Here is a 13,874-nt window from a genome sequence, read left to right as displayed (position 1 = left end):
GGCGGGAGGGATGAGGACCGGGGGCAGTGGAGGGGGATTGCCCAGTTATGTGGGCAGTGGGGTCCTGTGTGTTGTGTGTATGCACACCCCCTCCCCCTGCCGCGTGCTGCAGGAGCGGCGTGGCCGTTACTGGTGTCAGTTGTAGCTTCTGCTTTTTTTACGTTTTTTTCAAGCAAGTGGCGGTAAAGCTTCACGTGGCGTTTGGGGTTTCTGTCAGGGACGTTTGTCAGAGCGCGTTTCGGGCCGTTTTAGCCGGCTTTGAGCTCGGTAGAGCCCAGAGTGTTTTTACCCTGGGGAGGGTGGGGGACGGGGCGGGAAGCACCTGCGGCCAAAAACCTGCTCGTTCGCCAGGAAAGCTTTGGCTGCAGAGCGCTACGCTACCGAGGCCTACGGTGCCTGCATCGTGCGTCAGAGTGCAAGATGTGTCTTGATCTGAAATCTTAAAAGCCTGGCGCTGCTGGAACAGCTTGCGGGAGTTGGCCACAGAAATCGAGTGACAAAAAGTTGAATCTGCACTGGGCATCAGCATTATTTTGTCTCCCTGATTTTAAAATGCATAACAGCTGTTACTTAGGCAAAATCACTTAAAGTAACATTAAAACAGGAGTTAAACAATACTGACTGAGAGTCTCATACCAATGAGTATGTGTGCCATACTGTGAATTTTTAAATCACAGCATCCTTTCAGGTGTTAGTACAACTTAATCACAGGCCTTAATTCTAAGTTTAGTCTAACTCAACTCATTTGAATGCATCTTTTCAAATTTAGTCTTTGCTCATATCTGTGAGCTGAAATCAAAAATTCTTCTCTAGGTGTTCCAGCGCAGACTTGTGTGTGTAAAGCATGTTCGTATCTTTAGGAGGCGGGGGGGGAAGTCAGTACCACTTGTTATGACTTAGCTCTCTAATTTTAGTAAAACCATTTTGGCAAAAGATGTCACACAGGAGATGAGACCTTTGGGTCTGTTGGAAGTTCACAAGATGCACAGCATGGCAAATGAGAATTCTTATTAATGATTTCAGAAATTATAAAAATGCCAAAGGGAAAATTTAATGTTGTGTCTCTAGGAGCTGCATTTTTTCCATCTCTACCCTTGAGGTTTTGCTTTTATCTCTTTTGATATTTTCTCCTACTGAAAGTATTAAGAGTCAGGGGATTGCCTGTCTGTCTTGAGCCTGTAAAGTCCACGTGTGAGCGTGCTGCTTATCTAAATGTTTTCTCTCACATCTCTTCCCAGCTTACCAAAGACTATCAAGATGAGTTTAAGGAAGCAAACCCCTAGTGACTTCCTAAAACAAATCATTGGAAGGCCAGTTGTCGTAAAATTAAATTCTGGAGTTGATTATCGAGGTAAGTTCTCTATCAATCTCTTACGCTAAGTAAAGTCTATGATTTCATTATTCGGGGAGCTTGGAACAGATGCTTTGCTTCTGAAAAGCAAAACAGTGTGATCCATTGTCCTGAGTATGTGAATACAGATCTCAAAATGGTGACATTAAAATAGAAAATCAACTCTGGAGAAACTCATGAAAAGGAGACTAACAGTGGAATTAGAGATTAAAATTACTTATCTAAATCATTAGTGTTAAGTCACAGATGGCTAGACTGAAGTCTCGGGATAATTCTGAGTTTCTAAACTGATATTTGTAAAGATTGGCTGGAATTAAAATTCCTGAAATATTCAGGCAGTCCCATTTTCAAGTGCTCCGATAGCATCCCTTGTTGGACCTACCCTTTTTCTTCACCTTCCTGTTCTCGGTTTCCTAGTATAGACCTTGGTCCAGAAAAGCTGCACACTGTAAACTCTGCTATCAGTCAGAAGCCTACTCCTACACAAGGGATGAAATAGTTATTGATGTTCTTGCTTAAACAACTGCCTAGACACATAGTGGATCAAGACTCACAGAGATGCAAGAGGAAGCGTAAGGCTTTTGCTGCTATATGCCCAATGCATTTTAACACAGTCCAGCAGTTTTAGTGCAGAATGCTTAAGCCTGTCTGTACATGTTCATGCACTATAGGTAGGATTATAGAGGTTTTTTAAGCAGTAAATTAAACTTCTTTGTTCAGTGAAATGTCCGTGTCCTACTCCCATTAGGCTAAGACTATTAGTCTGTCCAATTTTTTTGTAGCATCCAAACTTAATTAAAACTATCATGTATCTCCTATTGAACATATTTTAGGCATTTTATTCTGGAATTACTTAAACATTGTGGTCCTGCTACAGATGGCTGTTTCAGGTAGGTTTACTTCAATTGGCTTAGCTTAGCATTTGCAAGAGAAGACTTGTGCAGTGACAAGGATTATTTATTGTGACAGTTTTAAATTGTTACTGTTCACTGACAGAGCAAGCTGTGCCTTCTTGTCCCTTCCTGTTCCTCTTTAGTGTCTCTCAGCTGACAAAATTGGCAAGCTGTCATTTCTGAGAACCACATTGTCTAAGCACTTCAGGTGGGTTTGGTGGCTGAAAAATTTCACTGCTTCTCATTGGATTTTGGCTTCTGTAAATTCTCTCTTGCAGGAGAATGTAGTGACAGCTCATTAAAGTCAGTTAGAGCAAGTCGTCATTTGCCTGAAGATACACACAAGGCAGGGTCAAACCAGATTTGGTTTTTGAATGCGCTTTCTGTTCTCTTTGAGAACTTTGTAACCTTCTGCTCAGTAAGATCTTCTTGTAACTGCTACAGATAAACTGCACATTTTCCCCTCAGAGAGGCTAGTTTGACTTGCCTACAATCAGACCTACCAGGAATTAAACCGTAGTTCCTTTGAAGACCCTTATTTGTCATTGGATTTTCTTCCTCTCTCTTCCTTACTTCCTTCTGCTCTCCTTCCTTTCCACTTGATGTGATCCTGAGGTTAAAAACCCGTATACTGTTCTTGTTTGAAAAAGATACACATTCAGTTAATTTTCTGTAGAAATTTGCCCAACAATTGTAAAAGCCAAACACTGAAAAACCCAGCATCTAGGCTTTTGTTGCAGATCTGTCTAGATTTTCTCTAGACTATGTTGCTAATTTTATGTCTGTGCCTCCACCCTCCAAACAACCATACGCACTAATGTGGCCTAAGACAAGCGTTGATGTGCAACTGTAAAATATCTCAGTTTGCTGCCAAGTGCACGTCTAAGGGAAGAAACCCTGGGAAAGTAAGCAGTGATAAATTACGATTTCTGTGTGTACATACAGATAAAAGAGAAAAAATACTAGCCAGGATGGGCAGTGACAATATTTAATGTCATTAGTGGCCTGAGAGCAAACAGAAAGAAAAGGAGGAAGAGAACAAAGTGAGCATGAATGCATCCTAGGAATGAGAGTTTGAAAAGACTGCATTTATGGCCTACTGAATGGTGGCTTAAGAAACCCTGCACAGTCCAATTTTAATTTTGGATAAACTTCTTTTGTTTTCTGTTGTTATGTAGAGCACTCAGGATTACCGGAGTGAAAAAGAGTTCTGACTTTTGTTTGGGTTTTTTGGGTGCATTTAATAAGAGTTTGTGAGCAGTCAGTCAGTTTTTCTGATTTTTGTGGAAACAGAAGAAAGGAAAGTATACAGCAAGTAATAATCCTCAAACCACTACAAATAGGCAGGAGAACTTGAATTCCTAATTATTTAATGGAAGATATTACAGTAGCACTTCTGAAAAATGAGAATGTGACCTGAAGGAGGATTCTCAGACTTGATTTTTCTTCCTCTTCCCAAAGTACAAGCAATACACTATATTTCTTAAGTTGTATAAACTTGAGGTAAATAAATTGGATGCTTTTCAGTCAGAGAAAAAATATTTTAGTAGTGTTGTCTATGTGTGCACGGATGAAGTCAGGAAACACACAGGCAAGATGGAGATAAACCTAGCTTGTTATAAAGTTGTTTTATGTAGACAATTAACAAATCAGATTGCATTTTCTGAGCAATTCTTTATATCTGTTAATCCCCACATTCAGTTCCTTATATGAATCGTCTGTTTGTTCTTCAGGCAAGTTAAATTTGTAGATGACCATGGTTCTGATCTTCAGGGTGGGTCTAGACACCGAGGAGTGACTAAATGAAAAAAATGCCATCATGCTGCCAGGGCATAGGAAGCGTGTGAGCAAGGTACAGTCTTCAGGAGGGGCTATGAGAAGTGACAGCATAAACACTTATCTAAACCCAGTGCTACCCAAATGCATATTTTCCTGATCAAAATAACAGGGCAGGGATTTTTTTCTTGAGTTGCATTAATTAAACAGTGTAATTTTATTTTTGTGGGAAGATATCAGTGTCGTTTGAAAGCCCTTTGCTTGTTGAAAATGATGTAGAGTTTGGTTTACATCAAAAGAGACCTGCAGCTAATGTTCTTCTAGGTCTGTAAGCATGAAGATAAATATGAAAGTGTGTATGGTGTCCTGTATTAAAGGGGCTATTTTTCAGATATATCCTTTACAAGTTTTGATGGAAACTCAACTTACATAGCCTTATTCTTAGGTTATCCAGTTACACTTAATGTCACAGGTTCTTTTCAGGTGTGTGGCTTAAAACACAAGTGAAAAGGGACATCTTAAACTTTCAGAGAAAAATCGTAAGGTTTTTGAAAGTCATGTGTCAATTACTTCTTTTTTCCCCCTCCACTCTTCTATCAACTGATCAAGTTGCTACTAGAGTGCCTGGGGTTCCTCACTCCCAGCTTAATTCTTTGAAGAATGCTCTGATTTACTGACTCATCTGGCCATGCTTGGGCTTTTAGTTTGTTATGAAGGTACAGTTTTTTTCAGTACTATTAAAACACAGTGCATTTTGTTTATTTCAAAATAAGTTTAAGCTGATTCACTTTTCAACTGTCACTGTCTCCAGGTGTCCTGGCTTGCCTGGATGGGTATATGAATATAGCTCTGGAACAAACCGAAGAGTATGTAAACGGACAATTAAAGAACAAGTACGGGGACGCGTTTATCCGAGGAAATAACGGTAACTCCTCCTCCCCATGTTATTGCTTATTAGAAGATTATATTTTATATTTATGTCTGAATTTAAAGAGTGGTTAACACATAAGCAAGCTGTCTGTGAGAACTTCACTTTCAGGCTTTCTTGGAAGCCTTAATATATTTACTTTTTGCAGTGCTTCTTTTCAGCATCTGTGCTTTTCCTCATTCTTGTGGCTCTTTTTGCCGCAGCACTTGAAGTTCATTTACAGAAGCATGCTCTTTTCTGTCCTTCCTTGGAGCTTATTCCCTGTCATCTGACAGGTTTACCCTTTTGCACTTACTATGTGCTCAGATGGCCTCTGCTCCATAGAAGTTTCTGTGTTTTGCTAGGAAAACTACTGTGTAAATTTATGATACAGTACAGATATTGATGGCACTGTAATATTTTCTTGTGATATGATTGTCCAGACCTGAATTAATGCTGTTCAGTTGTACTGGAGGCTATTTTAATCTTTAAGTAAAGATTTTACCACGAGTCAAGAAAATCACTTCACTATTGAGCCTTTGAATATCCCAGTGCAGTAGCTGGAGTGTAGTGCACTTCAAGGACAATTAGCCTCCTGCCCCACTGCAAGACAGATTTGCTTTTAATCATAGGTTGAGGAGTATCCCGGGCTCCTAAAAATGACTCTGATATCAGTTAGGCTGTAATAGCAGGACATACCAGGGAGAAGAATATCTAAAAATATAGAGGATGATGCCAGTCAGATGTGAAGAGACTTGTAGAGAAGGTAAATGAAGAGTTTGGCCAAATTACTTAAGAAAACAGAGGATGGAAAGGAGGGAATAAAAGAAACAGGAATGGAATCCTGTGTCGCAAAAAAGAATTAAGGAGAATGTGGCACTAATGTGAAAGTGTTTTGGGAGTAGAAACAATTCCTGAAAGAGGCCAAATGCTTTTTGCATTGCAGTTGGACAATCAGTTATGGGAATAAGAATATTATAAAAGTTAAAACAAATTGATGAGAGGCAGGAGGCTGAAGAGCAGACTGAGCAGAGAACTTAAGACATCCCACGCTTAGGAGCATGATAATTTCACATGTGTGCATCTGTTTTGGGGGTTCCACCAGCCAAGCAGGTGGAAAATGTGTGCTGCTTTGTTACCTTTGTCTTAGGTGCTTGGGGTTTCCAGCTTTTGTTTAAAGATCGTAACATTAGTGTCTGACAACTTTTATTCTGCTGCTTTGAAACTCTTTCCTGCTCCCCCCAGTAATGCTGCACGGTAGCTGGCTTTATTCATCCTCTGTTCAGCTTGCATCTGCTGATGTGTAGTTTGGCTATGAATATTATAAATACTGAACCAAAGTAATTCATAATATGTAAACTTCATAGCATTTCTGGAAACCTGGACTTAAAAGTTTCCTGACTATTCATGCTGAATGAGATTCATTACATTGTTTTACAAGCCAAGGAAAGGGATGTTTAAATAAACAGGCTTCTGCATGTTATTTACCAAGGCCCACTTATGTGTGCCACTTTCTCCTTTTCACAGTATTGTACATAAGCACACAGAAGAGGAGGATGTGAAGATGTCAGAAGGAGTCTGTTTTGTACTTGTGAACCTCTTCAAAGTGATGAACTCCATTTGATATGAAGTTAATAATCCACAGGTGAAATATACAAGTGTTTAAATATTTTTTTTTAAATAGATGTAACCCAGTGTGAATTTCCTGAATGTTTTTGTTTCAAAGAATTGCTTTGTTTCACTGTACAGAAAAAAAAATAAAGTGAAGCATGTAATAGTGCTGCAAGAATAATTCAAAGCAACAGCTCATTTAATTATGCTGACAGTTACAGAAATAATTATTGGAAGGTAAGCAGGCATGGAGTAATTGCAAGTCACAGCCTTGTACTGATAGCAAAACAATAGTTTAACTGATGTTGGGAAGGGAAAAGCTAATGTTTTGGTGACAGTGACCCGTCCCTTTTGGAAAACACAGGGTCAGCTTTAAATGCCAATCTAGTAAGAGCCATCAGGTAAAAAGTTCAGCAGCCCAAAAGATCTTGAATTGTGGGGTTGAATCAAGGGATGTAACAGTGACACCTCAACAATTAGGGGTGGGGAAAGAACTGAATCAGATGGGAAAAAAGCCCTAAGGGTGGAAAGAAAGCTCTCTGCCAGCTGAGGAAGGCAGGCACAGGTGAAGGGTTCTCAGCTGGCACACTGACACAGCTAGTAGCAGCTTCACCTCCTGTCTCTGTACCCTGCCCTACCTGAGCTTGCCGTTACCTTTTTCCTCCCCGAGTCTCCACCAAACAAAGGACTTTTTCAGTAAAAAAGCAATTTTAACTAATATCTAAAGCTACTCCTGAAAACAAACTGGGAATCTAAAAGCTTGTGTAAACATGCCATATGTATCCTGTTCAGTTTACTCTTTCTCCCATCCACTTCTCCCCCAACCTAGTACCATCTTTGTGTTCTCTTTATGTGCTTGTCAGAAAGAAGAATAAAAATTAAGCTTGTAGTATAGGGTACACTTCAGGGAAGAGGAACCTCTGTGCAGGCAATGGAGTCAGAACTTGTTTGTATTTTGCAACAGTGCTCCCAGGTAATCAAAGCCCAGTGCATAAATCCAGCTCAGTTTTAGATGGATATTTATACCAATTTATAAAATATCTCTTCTCTTTTTACATGCAGTCAGCTAAGGAAAAAAAGCACAAAACAACTGTGAACATTCAGATATTTTTTTCTGCACTTAACATCCAGATATTCTGAATGTTTTCTTATTCCTGGGGACAAAGTTGTAAGATAGTGTAATGTGCCTCAAGGTGAGGTTATTTAGCCATTTTTAAAAATGACTTTTCTGAAGTCCTGCTTTATTCTTTGGGCAGTTTATAGAGCCTCCAGGAACAAAAATACTTATAGTTGTGGATGGATAAACACTAGATAATTGTATGAACATAACATTGGCCCATTCTTTCCAAGTACCAGTAGCTCCAATGCAAGCAGGGAACACTAACATTTCAGTTATCCAAGGGAGAGAATGTGGGTTGTCATTTTTTTTAAAATAATATCAAGGAATAACTAAATTATTTTGCAATCAGTAGTTAACCTTTCCACGTTAAACACTTCAGAAGCCACTACAGAGCACACAAATAGAGATGCTACTTTATAATATGCTTCAATAATTTATCATTTTCTGACAAGGGTTGAAAAGGGTCCAGCATGTAAATACAAATCACCAACTTGCTCTTCTGTAAGTGACTTCTTTCAAAAAAAGAAAGATGTACCTCCAAGTGGAGCATGCATTTTCTCATTTGTCATCTATGTACAGCTGGCAGGCTACCATGTGCTTTCATTCCTGGAGACTGGCTTTTTTTTTTTGTAATTTTAAGGTGGGATTATTTTTTTTCTTCTCTACCTACCCACCTATAGTAACACATTTTGCAGATACTTTGATTTACTCTCAGGAGTTGGCATTGCTAACTTTTTAATTGCAGTTCTGTTTCTACAAGTCTAGTTATAGAACATTTTTCAGTTGTGATCTGCTGCTTCAAATGGTCTAATCACATATTTAACTCTGAACTTGGAAAATACTACATAGTGTAAATGCCAAGTTTTTTTCATGTATTCTGGATCATTAAATTGCTATTTATGTTGTAAGATAAGAAAATTTGCATTAAAGAGGAGCTGTTGTCATCCATATTCAAATTTCAAAAGCAACTAAAGAAAATAAACACTGAATTCCCACAATCACTGACCTTTATGTACATTTTGCAAGATTTTCCCCCTTAATTCAGTTTTCAGCTCCCATGTTTAAATCAAAGGAAAAGTTAAGCTTGACTTCAATTAGGCAGCCCAGTGTTTGAATGGAGTTTGATTTGAGTTGGATAGAAGATTAATCTTGGATTTATTTTACTTCTCTGTACTTTTTGTTTTGGCTTACTGTATTCTGTGAGACAAGATACCAGTTGCAAGTAAATCAGACACTGGCCAGCTTTCAGAGTAGCACACGCAACGCTATCCAGAGTTTTAAGGTGAGCCATCCCATTGTGTATGTAGGTAGACATCAAAGTAGAATTGTGTATTTCACAAACTCCTGATGCTTAAAAATTACTCAGCCTAATTTATAAGATCCTTATCCCCTTGGGAGATACACTCTTAAAAGTGCACTGTATCTTCGCACACACAAGACAGCTCACATCCTTCATGTTACCTCATTTACCATATCCTAATGCTCTTGCACCAGTACCTGCCTATAAAATGGTTTTATTTGTAGATCAACCTCATGTAGGTGAGGACTGACAATGCAGCATTCCTCGAGCAACTTGCAAGTGCTTGTTCCTCACTTGCCTTAGAAGAATACACCCAAAATTAAGGAATCCAAAACTAACTAACAAAAAATAATTCCATTTCAAAGACTAAAGCTATATTCACATACATAGTTAGTACCTTTATGTGATGAAATTGCTTCAGGAAACCCAAGGCCATTCAACCACTGCCCCACTCCCACCTCTAATGCGTTCAGTTCACAGACTCCAGGAAGAGCTGTTAAGCCTGAATTTGCTACGCCCCCACATCCAGGGTAGGTTTCTTGCACTTGAAAAGCCAGACTAAGCCACATCTCTTTAAGCAAACCCCTGACTGGGAACAGCAGCACAGCATATCCTATGGAAACCAGAGAAAGCAAGTCTAGAAGGAGTTAAGTACTCAATGGGTGATGGAGCAGCCAGAAGTCAGGTTGCTACTAAAGCCTGCAGCAACCTGGAGTGCCCCTATATAAAGGGAGCAGAGCATGCTAAGAGCGAGCTGCTTTAATGGTATACACTCATGACCACTCAGTTTTACAATTTGTTGCCACCTGGTTGCTAGTTCAAACGGAATCTAATACAAGCCACAGAACATTGGTTTTTTTGAGTTCTTTCCATCTTTTTTCACAGTGTTACAATGACAAAACAGCTGCCCAGAGCCCTTCTTGGGTATAGCTTGTCCATTAAGTCCTAAAGCTGATACCTGGCTCTGAAAACTATCAGTGCCTCACAGCTGCAGGTTTCCACTGTGTTGTTTACGGTAGTCAAGAAAGTGTGAAAGTGTTTGCAAAGTGGTGGCCTTTGAATGTTTGCCTGATGATCCCAAAGCAATACCTGATATTTAATATGCCACCCCATGCCTGTAGCCAGCTCCAGCCCTGTGTCAGTTTTGAAAGCAAACAAACTGTGGAGCCAGCTGTTCCAGTTTCCTGTGCTGAACTGTTCTCCAAGGCTGAGAAACTGGAGAGGAGGAGGCTTTTCCTGAGTTGTTATGAAGGACAATTTCATGTTTAGCCATCAGTGATCCACACAGCAGCTTTGGGCTGGGCTTGGCTGCATGCCTGGTGTGGCTTTCAGGCTGCAGGATACCTCTGCCAGCTCATTGCAATGAAGGAGCCCACAGGCAGCTCCCACTCAGTATGGTGATTGCACCACCTGCCTGGCCTTACATTTATCTAACAGTGCAGCAACAAGTTCCCACGAGAACGTCCTTTAGAAAGAGGTTTGTTTTCTTGTAAGGAAAGTACAAAATAGCTCAAGTGATGAAAACGGAGATCTCTGCATGGATGATGGGGTCAGGTGCCGCTCTGTGCAGCATGGCATTGGAAAATCCATCTGGGCTCTATCCGATGCTACATGGATGTGGGATGCCCAGCATCTGAAGGGATTTACAATTTACTTGCTGTCTGCATTCCTCTTCTTATTCTTAGTAAAGCAGTTATCTAACTATTTGTTGCCAGACCTTTCTTACTGAGATCCAGAGAGAGCCCTGCACTGTCTCTCTCTCTCTCTCCCCTCAACCTCCTCTTCCAGTGCAGAACAGCTGTCCAGGTTGCAGTAGTTACCAACTAAAATAAAGAATGGAGGGTTTTTGTTGTGTGTGGGGTTTTTTTGGTTTTTTAAGGCTGAATTTATAAAGGAAGGAGGCTCAGGATGTCACGTTATATGTTCGGTGTGTGTTGGTTCATTCCCAGCAGTAGCATTTGAATCCACTGTTGAAATTCATTAGTGAGATAGCAAAAATAGTCAAGTGGATAGAAATGGGAGGCCCTGCCAGTACTTCTGCTGACCTTCCGCCTAACTAGACATCACAGAAACATCCTCTTTTCCCTGGTCTACCCAAACACAGAGCTACAGACACGCACAGGTCAACTTTGAGATGCCAGTTTGTAGGCATTATTCTTCATTCTCACTGTGGGACTACCATGGATTTTTACCACTCTCCTACAGTTGACCATGCTCTTAGATTTAAAGATGACCTGAAATATTGTTAAATAAGATGGTGCTTCCATCTTTGTTGGTTTAATGATCAGTTCCCTGTGATTTGGACTCACCTAACTGTTACCACCTTCAAGCTCTCTGCTTGATCAACCTGCTCACTCTTCTCTAACCCTCCAAAAAACTTTGTTCACAGGATTGAGGTGTTTGCTAGCTGACTGGGAAGGACATCTAACTTGTTATAACCCCGATTATCTTGCAGTAGCAAAGCATTTCTCAACCCAGCAATGAAGCAAACAGCTTGCTCTTGAGTGTCAGCTCTGGGTTGCTTACATCCATGCCCATATTACATACTGATCTCCGCTGCACCTGCTCCACATCTGCTGCTCCACGTCTGTTGTCTCTGTTGTGCCCCAATGATGTGGAGATGTAGAAGCAATCTGCAAAAGTGAGAAAATTTCTGCATCAAAGAGCCTGGGAACTGGATTTATAATCTTTCTGTGCACTGAGCTGATGAAATTTCAAGTTAAATGGTTTATAGTCTATGTTAATTATCAAGCTATTATAGAACATGAACAATTTTTCCTAGTACCATTTTAAAATCCCAACTGTGGTTTTCTTTGTTCGAGAAATCTGCCAGACAAATGCTCCTGAGAAGGAAGGGTGTAAGTTGTCTTATGTCCCCTTCTCTGTGCCAGCTTCCTACTAACAAAGAAATTTATGACGGGAAAACGGCAAACCTCTCTCTAGCGACAGCAGTGCCATGTGCTCTTTTCATGTCTGTCTGGGCTCTGTCATCAGAGCAATGCACAGAGCCTGGCTGAGCTCAAATGACTCCAGCAGGTCAAAGCTCTGTCCGGAGTAGGCTGAGGCAATGCTGTCCTGGTGGGTGATGCAACCAGAGGCAATGGAGAGGGCTGTATTTCTTACTGGAAACATCTGTCTGTCACTTGGCATTTGAACGTGCAGTTCGAGGCTGATGGTAGGTGCTTGTGTCATGGTAATGACTGTGACAGGATTTTTCCATCTCCAAGGAGGAAGTGATGGTTGTGACATTCAGTTTGAGTACAGCTTTGAAGCCACTGAGTTCCTCTGCTTGAGAACAGGCAGCGAGGATGAACTCTGCGTAAGGCTGTATTTCAGATCAGCCCAGCAATTAATGCTGCAGCCATGCAGCACTGTGCAGCTCTGCTGCCTGGCACTGCTAAACCTGTGTTCAGCACTCCATGGCAGCAAGTCCTGCCCTGCCCAGGGACTACTGCCTGCTTTGGGAGCGAGCAGAGCCCATTCAGTGCTGTGGTTCCTCCTATGCTGGTACAGATGGGTTGGGTCTGGGTCTCATTTGTTTGAAGTTCTCCTGTCTTCGCCCCATAGCTCTGCACAGAGCGAAAGGGAGCACTTGACACAGCTGGTTTTGGATCTGCGCTCTCCCTCTGCTGCCTTTCCCCCTTTTTCAGGTGGAAACCAGTGGAGAAATGATCCTCGCTGGAGCTGGCATAACGAAACCTGTGCCCAAGGTGCAGCAGCTGAAGGTGACCATGCAATGCTACAACAATGTGATGCAAAGCCATACACTTACCTGGAATACTCTTTTCAGACCTGGCCACTGTGTCTAAAACGACTGTGACATGTTTGTCCTTTTCCCTGCAGCTTGTCAGAGGCCTTGAGTTGCTGCTTTGTTATGCTGGAATTATAAGCAAGAGAGAGTTTAGGAATAAATTAGTAAGGAAAACCCATAAGAGACCATTTGGTTTCAGCAAAGATTAGATTAGAAAGGATTAGGATTAGATTAGTATATCATAAAGGTATTCTATTTAGTATATAAAGTATGGGCAATTACAAACTGGAACAGAAGCAATAATGTAAACTCTTCCTTCCCTCCTCCTGAACTGCTACAGCTAAGACTCTCTGCTTCCACTGACAAAAGGAAAGAAAACTATAGTTTTAAATAAAACTATATATTGTACCTTGAACTTCAGTGACTACAAGGCCTCTTTCAGATGCAGAGGAGAGCAGTCTGCTGAGAGCCTGGTACCACCAGTTCCCATATTTTCAAACCAGTTAAACAGATGAGAGCTGGGCTGTCAGTGGCAGTACCTCAGCACCAGCCCAGCATCTTGTTTCCATTCTGAGAACAGGCTGCAGAGCAGGGCAGGCAGGTGGGAACAGTACTAGTGAGGAGGGCTTCTGCAAGCCTGTCTCCAGTTTTCGGGAGGTGCCCTGGACAGAGGTCACCATAGTCTCTGTTCCAGACAGACTCTTGGACTCGTCAGACTCTGAGCAAGATCAAATATAGGCATTGCTGGAGCTGCAGAGACAAAATGCTGTGTCTATGTGTTGGTCTGTCGTCTCCTTTAGTCGTGGGACAGTGTCGTGCAGGGAGAGCAGCCTAAGCACCAATACGAACTCACTCAGCCATCAGAAACACATTTAGGCAAGGAGGAGAACTGAAGGGTACTAAGCGCTCTGTTTTCCCTCCATCTTTAACAGCTTTCCTGCACCACACGGCAGTTCCCAGTGGCACTGGCACATCTGATGCTGCCTCTTAGGGACAGCCACACGTATGTTTAATCCTGTGTCCTGGCTCTGGTGTGTTTGTGGGGTGTTGATGGCTCCTCCTGGCAGGGCTGATTGTGTGGGATGCACCTTCCCGACCCTTCTAGAAATACTCTGCTTTTACTGCCAAAATAACTCCCACATAAGTATGAGAGACAGGGCACACT

General features: G+C 41.4%; 1 protein-coding gene across 1 annotated transcript; it reads left to right on the top strand.

Annotated features, from left to right (window-relative positions):
- The first annotated feature begins 1,200 nt into the window (after window positions 1-1,200).
- Window positions 1,201-6,719, top strand: LSM6 (LSM6 homolog, U6 small nuclear RNA associated (S. cerevisiae)). Its single transcript, XM_010179804.1, has 3 exons — window positions 1,201-1,351; window positions 4,832-4,945; window positions 6,455-6,719. The coding sequence occupies exons 1-3, from the start codon at window positions 1,213-1,215 to the stop codon at window positions 6,487-6,489; spliced, it is 288 nt and encodes a 95-aa protein (XP_010178106.1). The 5' UTR covers window positions 1,201-1,212; the 3' UTR covers window positions 6,490-6,719.
- The last annotated feature ends 7,155 nt before the right edge of the window (window positions 6,720-13,874 follow it).

This window comes from Mesitornis unicolor, unplaced genomic scaffold (assembly GCF_000695765.1).
Source record: "Mesitornis unicolor isolate BGI_N332 unplaced genomic scaffold, ASM69576v1 scaffold2950, whole genome shotgun sequence".
Taxonomy (NCBI): domain Eukaryota; kingdom Metazoa; phylum Chordata; class Aves; order Mesitornithiformes; family Mesitornithidae; genus Mesitornis; species Mesitornis unicolor.
This window is presented reverse-complemented; position numbering and strand designations above follow the sequence as displayed.

Bases quoted from the DNA above. Each gene is read 5' to 3' on its own strand.
- LSM6 (XM_010179804.1), top strand. From the start codon at position 1,213: ATGTTTTCTCTCACATCTCTTCCCAGCTTACCAAAGACTATCAAGATG. The intron at 1,352-4,831 runs GTAAGTTCTCTA...CACTGTCTCCAG, and splicing joins TTCTGGAGTTGATTATCGAG to GTGTCCTGGCTTGCCTGGAT. The intron at 4,946-6,454 runs GTAACTCCTCCT...TCCTTTTCACAG, and splicing joins GTTTATCCGAGGAAATAACG to TATTGTACATAAGCACACAG.